At 36.7% G+C, this 13,118-nt stretch overlaps 1 protein-coding gene across 2 annotated transcripts in view; it reads right to left on the minus strand.

The window, feature by feature from the left end:
• GRIK2 (glutamate ionotropic receptor kainate type subunit 2) overlaps positions 1-13,118 on the minus strand; it is a 437,454-nt gene that overhangs the window by 241,737 nt on the left and 182,599 nt on the right. For both annotated transcript variants that reach the window (XM_072141893.1, XM_072141892.1), the window contains one exon: positions 5,367-5,534. In XM_072141893.1, coding sequence (XP_071997994.1) covers positions 5,367-5,534 — 168 coding nt within the window. The remainder of the gene's footprint in view (positions 1-5,366; positions 5,535-13,118) is intronic.

The following is a 13,118-nucleotide window of genomic DNA, read 5'->3' on the forward strand; positions in this document are numbered from 1 at the left end:
CAGTTATTTTACTCCCCCCCCAAATGCATGCATCCTGTGTCACCACATCATAAATATGCTGACCGGCCGCACCAAAAATTATAGAGCATTTCCTATTCCTGCCCGGATTTTTGGTGCAGACAGTCACTTTCAATGGACGTGTTTGCATTGCATAAAAAGGCTATGCATTCGTATATAAACTTAATGTACAATTTCCGCAATGAAGGAGGTATATACACTCACTGGCCACTTTATTAGGTACACCATGCTAGTAACGGGTTGGACCCCCTTTTGCCTTCAGAACTGCCTCAATTCTTCGTGGCATAGATTCAACAAGGTGCTGGAAGCATTCCTCAGAATTTGGTGCATATTAACATGATGACATCACACAGTTGCCGCAGATTTGTCGGCTGCACATCCATGATGCGAATCTCCCGTTCCACCACATCCCAAAGATGCTCTATTTGATTGAGATCTGGTGACTGTGGAGGCCATTTGAGTACAGTGAACTCATTGTCATGTTCAAGAAACCAGTCTGAGACTATTCCAGCTTTATGACATGGCGCATAATCCTGCTGAAAGTAGCCATCAGATGTTGGGTACATTGTGGTCATAAAGGGATGGACATGGTCAGCAACAATACTCAGGTAGGCTGTGGCGTTGCAACGATGCTCAATTGGTACCAAGGGGCCAAAAGAGTGCCAAAAAAATATTCCCCACACCACGACACCACCACCACCAGCCTGAACCGTTGATACAAGGCAGGATGGATCCATGCTTTCATGTTGTTAACGCCAAATTCTGATCCTACCATCTGAATGTCGCAGAAGAAATCTGCAACGTTTTCCCAATCTTTTACTGTCCAATTTCGATGAGCTTGTGCAAATTGTAGACACAGTTTCCTGTTCTTAGCTGAAAGGAGTGGCACCCGGTATGGTCTTCTGCTGCTGTAGCCCATCTGCCTCAAAGTTCAACATACTGTGCGTTCAGAGATGCTCTTCTGCCTACCTTGGTTGTAACGGGTGGCGATTTGAGTCACTGTTGCCTTTCTATCAGCTCGAACCAGTATTCCCTTTCTCCTCTGACCTCTGGCATCAACAAGGCATTTCCGCCCACAGAACTGCCGCTCACTGGATGTTTTTTCTTTTTCGGACCATTCTCTGTAAACCCTAGAGATGATTGTGCATGAAAATCCCAGTAGATCAGCAGTTTCTGAAATACTCAGACCAGCCCTTCTGGCACCAACAACCATGCCACGTTCAAAGGCACTCAAATCACCTTTCTTCCCCATACTGATGCTCGGTTTGAACTGCAGGAGATTGTCTTGACCATGTCTACATGCCTAAATGCACTGAGTTGCTGCCATGTGATTGGCTGATTAGAAATTAAGTGTTAACGAGCAGTTGGACAGGTGTACCTAATAAAGTGGCCGGTGAGTGTATAATTATGACACACAAGTGCTCTCATATGTATGGTACATAGCGTCCGAAGTTCATTAGCATATTTGTAAAAGTCTTCTTTTCAAAGGAACTACGGCGAGTCAAGGCTCGAGAAGATGTGTTCCTAGATCATGGAGAAGACATTGACGAAAAGTATTGATAGCTTAATTCACTACCATGCAATTGGTAGCTTTCCTTAAAAGTTTATGGAACTCAGGGAAATATTCAAGCACTGAATTGAGCTATATCGTCTCCATCTGTCCCATAGAGATGAAATAGAGAAGAAGTGCACATAGAGGGGTAACAAAGGGCTATTACTTGAGTCAAAGTGTAAAGAGCTTTACTCCTGTAGATAGATAAATGTTGATTTTGCGTAACCCCTTTTCAAATGCAAGGCTGCAGAAATGTTTTGTCATAGTGTTGGATGAACTCTGATTTCATTACAGAAAATATACATTAGAGAGAGATATTAGACAAAAACTTAACATCTTTGGTTGTTATTATTTACAAATTTCCTTTGATGAAAAGCACATCTAATGCACACAATTTCAGACTCAAAAACATATTATGCTCAGAATCTTGCGCCTTTAGGTAATTATTCCACATAAAATCCTTGAAGATGATTGAATTAATACAATAAAACACCATTTTACATGTTCTGTCTCTCTATGCATTCAATCTGTATTGGCTCACTCTGATGTGTATGTTGAAAAGCCCGTAATAAATATTTCGGCTCAGTAAAAAATAGATTCTTCTTGATTTGTGCAGTTTTAGCCTTTGTCAAAATGCTGTTTGCCGTCACTAACCAATACACTTTGGGTGTTTAAAAATCCATTAGGTTTGCTCTGTGCTGAACTCTAGGAGTGCATATGTATGTCTAATAGGCATTTATGTACTTTTATTCTGCTGATCTCTGCTCCCTTTTACTAATGGAAATAATCGTGAATGGGAAAGCTTGTCAAATTTATAGCATAAAAATGATGGTAAAAGGATTTTTTTTATTTTCTGGAAGAAAACTATAAGGTTCTAGTTTGATCTTTGCAATTTAGATGACTGCCTTTCAACCTCACATCATGGCATGTATCTCCGAACAGATAAATGCCACTTTAATATGAAATACGATTTTAATTAGCAAAGATTCTCTAAATGATTTGAAGCTATGCATATAACAATGTTTATAGAAAATATTTTAATTAATAGACTGTTGATATGGCATGCAATGTTTCTATAAAACTATGTCAATTTCTTGTTGGGTTGAGTATCCTATTGCTAGATATTGTTATTTAAGGTATTATTGAAAACATAGGTTTGAATTAATTAAAGGAACTTTAGGACAAACCTTTGAAATTTAACCTCTTAATGACTTTGTCCTTTTTTGTGTTCCCATTTTTCACTACTTCAAAAACTTTTGCATGCTGTTTCTATATTAAAAATGTGTGACTGTTCCTAGTGTCAGTATTTAATATTCCATGCTATGTACTGGGAAGCTGGAAAAAATTCCACATGCATTAAAATTGACTTTAAAACACATTTGTACCATTTTCAAAAGAGCTCTGTTTTTACAGATTTCACTGTGTGCTCCAAATGGCATCACCTTGTATTCCTTGGATCAGTATAAACATGAAGAAACCCAATTTATATAAGTTTTATTTTGTTTTAATACATTTGAAAAAAATTAAATATTGACCTGTAGTTTTGGCTACTACCATTACAGGCACTGTAAAACGTTTTGATAACTTTTTATTCAAATCTTTATGGATCAGAAAAAAGTGGCAATTCACTGCTAGGAAAAATCAATTTTAACCAGAAATTTTGGGACAGGGAGATATCTAACATGTTTATGATTTTATTTCTTTATTTATTGTTATTTTCTAGGAAAAAGCTGGTGATTTGAACTTTTATTAATTTATTACTGTATTTTTAGACATGAGATGGGGCCTGATCGCTGCTGCATTGTAGTGGAAATGTAGAAATTTTGAAACATATCTCTACCAATCAGGCTGAATGACAACCATGGAAGTCCAGGAGAGAATTAACACTGTCATAGTAATCTATCTCCACCCCCCGATGACCTCACAGGGGGGCAATGATCTAATCCAATATTAGGGCATATAGGTGCTAGAATTTTGCTTTTAGCATTTAAATAGTTAACTAGTGCTGGTAGTGAGTGTTTGTTTATATGAGCCCTCTCCTTATACCCTTACCAAAACCAAAGCAAAATAGTATGTCACATGTCCTTACCACTGTTCCAGCACAGTTTCCTCTGTCACACTGACACCTCTTTCAAGCTATGGTCCTGTATTTTATATTTGTATTTAGAAGTTCAGGACTGAGTTGGGCTGCACCCCCCGCCAGTAGCTCCTACAATTTGTGCTGACAATTTTGGAGTGCATCATTGCTCCCTGATGATGTTATTGTGAGCAACGATCTTACCTAAAATGGGGGGTATATGCAGTCTTATTAATTTAAATGCCGCTGGTGACTTTTACAGCCACATTCAAATAGTTAACACCTGTGACTGTTGCCAGGATTGATCACTGGACTTACTAGTTGGGGTCTGTACCCAAACCTAGATCCAGACAGAATTTAAAAATTCAGGTTTGTCCCAACCCAAATTTTAACGAATACATGCATCACTGTTTACAACAAGAAGTGGATTTTAGAGAGTGCATGCTGGTCCATGGGGATGTCATCTGTTTCACATGACCTACGGATGTCGATTATGAACACCATAAACTAGTGTTAAGGGTACTCAAATTGGAAAGGTCATCCACCTTCCACCATCAATTCTCCATGTTTGTCCTGATCAAGGGCATTAACTCTTTAAATGCCTCTTGCAAAGTCACCAGTGGCATTTAAATTGCTGTGTCAGTAAGTACCATTGCTAAAATGGACGCACACAGTGCTGATAGCATTTTGCTGTTGGCACATGTGCATCCGCAGTGCCAGCACCAATCACAGGTGTTAATGGTGGGGGTTCAGCTCCAGTTGGATACCCGGAACCAAACAGATTTTAAAAATTCAGGTTAAAGTTTTAACAGGTCCAATCATCACTACCCAGCAGCTTCAAAAATCAGCTGATCTAAACAGCTCTTTTCTCTGTGTAGTAACAGAACCAAATTTTCTGCACCTTAACTCCTGTTCAAATGAATGGGAAATTATCTGCAATACAATGATTTGAGCACTACATAGAGATTGAAGCGTTCTTCACCTGTTTCATGTTTATCAGCTGCAAGGGTGTAGAACAAATTATCTGCAGGGTGCTGGACCTTAATCAATCTGACATTGAGGGATCAATTTATGAATACATTATTTAGAGGATAGAAATGGTAGCAGGCAGCTAACTGCTGACAAAATTTCATCTGTGAATGTAGACCCCCATTGTTTTGATTATTCTATAGATACTTTATCAATATTTTTAGCCAATAAAACTCTTTAGGCAAGGAACATGGGGTACATTTATCAGAACTTGTACTCCTTAGAACTGGCATACAAGTCCTGAAATAGGCACAACCCCCCCCCCATATACCGCCTCCACGCTAAGTGGGCATGGAGAAGCAAGGCTAGCAGCAGATTGGGGGAGTGCTGGGTTTTCCTTCCAATTCAGGCTCAAGCTATAATACAAATCTATTGCAGGCCAGACCTGTCACAGAAATGCCCAGCCAGTAAAGCGTTGGCAGGATGATCATCATATTTTAATTGTGTCCCAGTGTCTTTTGGGATGTAATTCACACTCATTGAGCCCAAAATGTTGAGCAAAGGTAAAATTCTGGAAGGAAATATAGATAATGTTCTTAGTGTAGTCCATATGGGAAGAACTTTGCTATAAATAGCTCTTTATATACAGTACTGTACTCCAAATATGCTTAACATTAACACTTTTCTTCTAAATCTTAGCATTCCGTTATATAAATTTTTATTGTAAAAGCAGAAAATAAAAAAAATTACCTTTCCTAGAAGCTTCAAAGCTGTCATAGAGGTTTATTCTTTGAGTATCATACGTTAAAGTTGTGTTCGGAAGTAATGTTCTATTTCTGTTAATTGTATTCACAGCAAATCTGAAGGCTAGTTCTTCGGCTCCGAAGGGTCCAGATTCAACATATTCAAAAATTCCACCTGGAAAAATAAAAATTATGCATAAATGTGGCTGTATATTTAATATTATATATATTAAGAAAAATGTTATAGGCATCTGATTTACATATTTTTTCAACTTTATATCACAATTTTCACGATCATTAAAAAAAATACTTTTACATCTCAAATAAATACTTAGATGCAAATTTTATATTAGTATGAAGCTGGCTTGGTAGCCAATCACATTTAAGAAATTAGTGGGATATGTTTTGGAGCTTTTGTAATGAAAGATATTTTCATAACTGTCATTAGAAGATAAAGAATAAGAAAATAATATGACAGGGAATGTGGTTTCATGCAGAGAAACACATGCCGTCCCTATTGTTGCCAATTTAAAATTGTAATTATAGAAATGGTGCATTGTTTAACATATTTAATAAAGATCAAATTCCCCATTAAATGGAAAGTACTTTTTGATGTATGAAGTTTGTCATAAATTAGGAGAATAGCTGTCTTTGTTAATGTATTAAAATATTTTCAACTGACTTTGTAGTTCATGCTGGAGATAAATATTTCATCTGAAAAAGACAAGCTTACAACCTGACCATGCATTGATATCGTCTATAGCTTATTTATTACGTGAACAGAGAAAAAGAGAAACAGGTAAAACCTATGTAAACCAAGTGATTTTAGAGCCATTAAAAGAAATGTATATATCTTTCTGAAGTGGTATTAATTATTGAAATAGTGTTGGTGATCTGGCATTAATCTTTTTTTCACAAAATCAAATTTCATAAAAGGCTAAAGGCTAAATTCACATGGAAGATTAATTTTCTGAATTTTCTAACAGTTCATATACATTGCATTTATTAATGATAGTTCTAGAGATCTATGAAGCATCCTAGCCACTTAACCTGTGATTTAAAGCAACATCAAATGTCTAATTTGACTTTTAATTAAGCAGTTATGTACCTTGCCGGCACAAAATCATATCACTTTTTAACTATTATAAGTGAACATAGGTATGATAGACATGCATTAAAAGAAAAGTACCATCTTAATGTATATTTCAGACTGCCTTTAATAGAGGTGGAAGATAATGAACTGCTACAGCAGAGCCTTTACAAAATGTTTCATTAGACATGTCTGCTACAATCTCAAAAGGAGAGGGGTCTCTCCTTTTTCCCTCCCATATTTATGTAGTTTATGTGCACCATAAAAATTGTTATTCGCACAAAGTATTCTACAAAGATGGGGATCTATGATTATGACTATGTGTGCTATTAGAGTTCTGCTTCTAATATTGCAGCAAACTAGTTGGGGAACAAAACACACAAAAAAACATGTAAAGTGGATTTGTGGTTGTTCCAATAGGGATTCGTAACAAAAGTACAATTGTGGAGATACCACTTAAAATATAACTTTTAAGCAATCTAGATAAAATGAGGAATCACCCTCATAGATGTATAAAATGATGAGGAAATGACTTGGCAAGAAGATTATAATGCTGACCTAAGACTGAGAACTGGCTATCGGCCAGAGAAAAGTGTTAACTCAAAATGACAAAGTAATAGGCAAAATCTGGAAATATAAACTCATAACTTCTGGTGGCTGTACATGATGGCCTGGGAAATCTAAAGAGATGTCAGGTATACCTGGTAGAATATTGATGTAAACGGGCAGAAGGATAGAATGAGAATTAACCAGAAGAGACTGGTAAAGAGACCAAGAGACACGGGGGTATGTAGATGGATATACCAAGTAGCTCACTAGGTACGTAATACCATTGGATAAAATATCATTGGCTGATAAGTCTTAGTAGACCCTATGATATAAAGTATACTGTATTGTTCCCTAAATGCCTCAATTCAGAGTGGCAATCCTAAATGATTTCCCCCAGACTGGAACCTGTCTCTAAATGGGCACACTATCCCTAATCATCAAATCCCCAGATTTAGGGTTAATGAGGAATGGAACAGTGTGTCCAAAAAAAAATTCAGTAAAATGCATAGGCCGATAGATGCATGCGTTCCAACATGGCATGTTTTGCCTGTATAAACAGGCTTATCAAGGGGTATAAGAGACCTATAAGAAACAGACAAAATGTCTATAAAACAATCGCAATATGACCACAAATTCCATATGGGATCTATATGTTCAAAGGGGCACTCTTACCCAAATGCCACTGCTACTCAAATTATTGTGGTGCTAATATGTATTCAGTCAAAATGCATAGACATATAAACCAGGATTAGAGATGAGCGAGTATACTTGTCCGAGCTTGATGCTCGTTCGAGTATTAAGGTACTCGAAACGGCTCGCTGCTCGGACGAGTATTTCCCCTGCTCGAGATCGAGCATTTAATTAAAAAAACACAGTGAAGAACAATGAAGAATAGAATAAAAACAGTGAACACAGTGAACACAGGATCATTTAAGTGAAAAACACAGTGAAAAACACAGTGAAGAATAGATTACAGATATTCGGCACATCTGCTTACTTGTCGGAAGATACGCACGGAACGGTGCGAACAAAATAGTATGTGAAGAACAATATATATGTGTGAAGAACACATTGAAGAACACTGTGAGCAGGACAGAGACACCGGGGAGCAGCACGGAGACATGGGGCAGCGGCAGCACGGAGACATCGGGGAGCGGCACGGAGACATCGGGGCACGGAGATATCGGGGAGCGCCACGGAGACATCAGGTAGCGGCACGGAGACATCCGGGCACGGAGACATCGGGGAGCGGCACGGAGACATCGGGCAGCGGCACGGAGACATCGGGGCACGGAGACATCGGGGAGCGGCACGGAGACATCGGGGAGCGGCACGGAGACATCGTGAGGGCACGGAGACATCGGGGAGCGGCACGGAGACGTCGGGGAGACTTCAGTGGAAGAAGAGCAGCGGATCCCGGGACAGCGTATCTCCCGACAAGTAAGCAGATGTGCCGAACATCTGCAATCTATTCTTTCACTTAAATGATTCTGTGTTCACTGTGTTCACTGTTTTTATTCTATTCTTCACTGTTCTTCACAATTGCTAACTTGTCGGGAGATAATATACGCGCGGAACAGTGAAGAATAGATTGCAGATGTTTGCATACATCTGCTAACTTATCAGAAGACATTCTTTTTCAATTAATTAACACATTTTATTCCCAAACCATGGTCCCTTTGAAAAACGCTCGAGTCTCCCATTGACTTCAATGGGGCTGGTTATTCGAGACGAGCACTCGAGCATCTGGAAAAGTTCGTCTCGAATAACGAGCACTCGAGCATTTTAGTGCTCGCTCATCTCTAACCAGGATATCTTAATATAGTAATAACATATCTCACCACTGTTCCCACATAAGTAAATATAAATAACCAATGTATTTACCTGATGAATGCTTTTAGGCATACATGTAAGTGAACACAAAGAGTTCCCTACATGGATGAAGGGGAACATGGAAGTCCAGTCAGTGGACTGAAACAATGCATGCCGGGCTGGCAATAAAATGGCCGGAAACAAGACAGTTCACAGTTTCCCCAAACAGATGATCATCACTGATGGACCATAATAACTTGTGGGCCACAGAAAAATGGCTACCATCTGTGCAGGCACACTCAAGCATTGGGGAAGTAAAATGGTGGAACAGTTAATGGAATTAAAATGTTTGTACTAAAATGTTTGTACATTGACTAACCTAATAACCCCTAATAACTCCCTAATAACTGGGGTTCTAGCTCCAGTACTTAATTTCACAAGTGTTGACACCCAATTAAGGCTATATTAGCATAAATTTGTTTTCTTTAAAGAAGAAAAAATCTAATTATCACATCAACTCCATTTAAAGGAATGTGCTCAATAATTTGCATGCACCACTTGTCTCCACTTACAATTTTTTTGCAATAGTTTTATTTACTAAGAACAATTTATATTTGTTTATGAATATATGACTTTTGCTCATGTTTTTCTAGCTGAAAAGGTATGAATGTGCTGATTGGATGTATAAACCATGTGATAATATGCTACTGTATTCAATGTTGCTTCAATTATGCAATTTATTTGACAAACCCGTTTTTATACATATGGTTGTAATGATTTCCATAGGGTATAAATGTTATTCTTCTCACAGTTTAAAATGAAAAAAACCTGATATACTGACATAACTTATGTGAAATATACCATAAAGTGTTCTTATGAATCATTTAAAATTATTTTAACACTTGTACTTTCTTTATGGAGCCAGCTACGGGCAACTTTGTGATACCTGCTAAAAAGTAAAAAAGTGCAGACAATCCCCATCTTAAGGACACCTGACTTACAGACAACCCCTATTTACAGTCGGACCTCTTTGACCACTGTAACCTCTGGTGAATATTTCTTGATGTTGGTGTAAGCTGCAAGGTGTCTGTAATGAAGTTTTATTGATAATCCTTAAAACAAAATTTATTTAATAAAGTAATTATACATAACCTGGTGACTGCCAAAATATGTATAACTTGTTGCCTTTAATGATATATCATCTCCTTAATTGTAAATATGGAAGAGGTTATAGGAAAGAAAATATTTATCATAATTTTATATGAGATTTACTAATAGTTTATAAAATACAGATGGCCAAATATTTTATAATTTTTTTTATATTAAATAAAATTGTACTGGAAAAATAGGAAACTATTTTAATAATTTATTATATCAAACAACATACACCTGTAAAAATGTTTTAAAAAAATTATAAAAAAAGTCTACTATTATGATATACAAAATGTTAATTAGCTTAAAGAAGCTACCCAGACTACTAACTGACCATCTAAAATGTCAGCTGCACTAGGAGAAATTTATCATGGTAGAAGTTAAAAAAGCTTACTTTTATAGCCATTATTACTTTTGCGTTCAACGTACATATACATAGGATAACTAATGCTCTGTATAGTGACTGATCAAAGATAAAAAAATAAATAAATTTAACATCATTGAATCCTTATATATGGAACATTCTTTAAGAACACATTAAGAAGCAGTCTGACATTAGAGTTGCCAAAGTCTTCAGTTAGTGCACTCACACATGTGTAAGTTTATGTTTGAAATGCAAACTAATGACTGGAACAATTTGTCTAGCACTGAGAGAATGATAAAATGAAGGTCATAGAAAGGACATAGTTATGGTATGGTGGATAGAACTGAGAGAAGAAAAACCCTTCCTGAATATAAATGAAGGCAGGGCAATCACCAAGAAAGAAACTGACAAGCAAAGTAGAAAATTCGGGCTCAAGTAAAAGGAAAATAACAATAGATTTGATAGATTTTGTTAAGGCAACTGGAAAATTGTTACATGAGGAATATGAATACAAAAATATAACGCATGTAAGCTGGCATGCTGGTGAAGTGGAAGATTGTTTCTCAAGTGACAATGGAATTCTAAACAGAAATGATAGACACAGTTAATGTGCTCGTGATGGGCAAATTCGGCTCCTTGTAAGATAGGAAGCATACCTTTGTTTTGTCTGTGGAAAGCAATTTTGCAACATTGCCTCCGTGGAGAATTTAAAAGAAGACATACATTTCTGCAACAATCAATTGTGATAGGATCCTTCACATGAAATTAATCTAGTCTACTTTGAAGGCTGATACACAATGTTCCATTGCTGTCGTCAGAAGCAATATGTGCATTATAAACAAATTGTCTGGTGTAGATTGAAACTGCTCTTTCACTTTCACCTTCTACGTTTGCTGGTTGAGTATTTCTTTAAAGATATATCCATCAATAGATACATAGATAGATGGAGCAGCATTCAGTTCATCTAAAAAATAAAAAGATGACTGCACTCTAAGGTTCAATAGCTGAAATGTTGTTGTGCTCAGTGGGTAATAAAAGTACCAGAGTTTGTTTTTTATTGAGCCTTGGAGTGTTGCCATTTTTAGATTCTTATTCCCTCTTTGCTCACTCTGTGGAGATATAAACATATATATGTACAAACACTCCCTGTATGTATGAATGTATTTGTTACACAGTCATTTCCATCTAACAATGTAAAAAACGGTATTATACCAGTGATACATATATCAATTTCTGCCTAAAGGAAGACAATTGTAGGCATAACTAGCAATGTAATCCGCATAAAGGTTGCATTGGGGTAAAGATTTGTCTGATATCTGGTGGCCTAAAAAGGGACAATGAAAACAACAATTAAAAGAAAAACAAGAAAAAGGAAGTTAAGACAAAATAAAAAGAAAAACTGGTAATCAAAGGAAGTTAAACTATAGCTTCGTCTCGCTATCTCCATCAGACTCTTCTACTGTATTATACAGATAGAAAGCTAATACACACACCTCTTATGCAAGTAATGGCTTAGATTAATGACTATGGGGTAAACTGTTGCTGACCATGAAAACCTATTGAGAGATGGCCAAAGTGCTATATGAATCAAGGAGATGCCACAACTAAGCAATTAACTCAATGTAGCCATGATTTTATTGCAGAGAATTTGAACCTCATATTTCATTTATGCAAGTGATAGCACCGACTGCTTTATTTTTGGATTCCTGGTGTCTGTCGTTAGACTTGCTTCAAAATTTTTGACAGAATTTTAGAAACATTATGAAAACTTTTCATATGAATAAGTTGAGATTTCTGGAAGAAGCTGTCTCTTTTATACTTCTTCTTATCATTTCTAATGGAGGTTTGGCATATGTGCCTCTCCAACTACCACCAGTACATTACTGTCAAATGATGAGTCCTTTGTATCAATGTAAATTGGACGTCAAGGAGCACATTAAATTTTAAAGAAATCATTTCAAAATTAAGAATAGGATAAAAGAGCTCTGTGGTTGTGGAGATTTTTCCTTCTCCCTTAAAATGACATTGGACCTTTTTATTCTGTCCAACATTCATTTGAATCACACCATAAAAATTCACTATCAATATTTAATTTAGAACATATGGATGACATAGTGACTCTGTAACTAGCACTATTGGTTGATAGCACAGGGGCTTCAAATCTGACCAAGGACAAAGCCTGCTTGGATTTTCTTCCAAACGTGTTTCAACTGCTCTCCATATATCAATTAGATACAGGACTTTTTTAAAACTCTATCTGTAGCTTTAACATGAAAGAGTATGGAGTTAGGATTTGTCTATGGTAAAATGTGGATTGGGACCTGTCAAAGGTTGTGATTTTATATCATAAGTGCAGGGGCATAACTAGGATAGAAAGGGCCCCATAGCAGACTTCTGAATGGGGCCCCCCTTCCTGTTTTAAATTTTGCATATTACACTCACATATAAACACACACATTTATATACCTATATACATAAACATACAGTTCATACACATACATTTATATACTCTTACACACATAAACATCACATATATACACATACAGTGCCATATATAAATGTATAGCATATATATTATGGTGCATATACTTTATTCTTTATTGTCAGGTTGGATGACGAGGCCCCCTTGACACTGTGGGCCCCATAGCGGCTGCTATGGCTGCTACAACTGTAGTTATGCCCCTGCATAAGTGTAAAAATTCTTCAGGAAAAAAATAGAATAAATGTATTTTTGCTTTTGTTAACAAAAGAGAAAAAAATATTGTCAACATTGTTTTCAGCACAAAACCTCC

This window comes from Engystomops pustulosus, chromosome 3 (genome assembly GCF_040894005.1).
Source record: "Engystomops pustulosus chromosome 3, aEngPut4.maternal, whole genome shotgun sequence".
Lineage (NCBI taxonomy): Eukaryota > Metazoa > Chordata > Amphibia > Anura > Leptodactylidae > Engystomops > Engystomops pustulosus.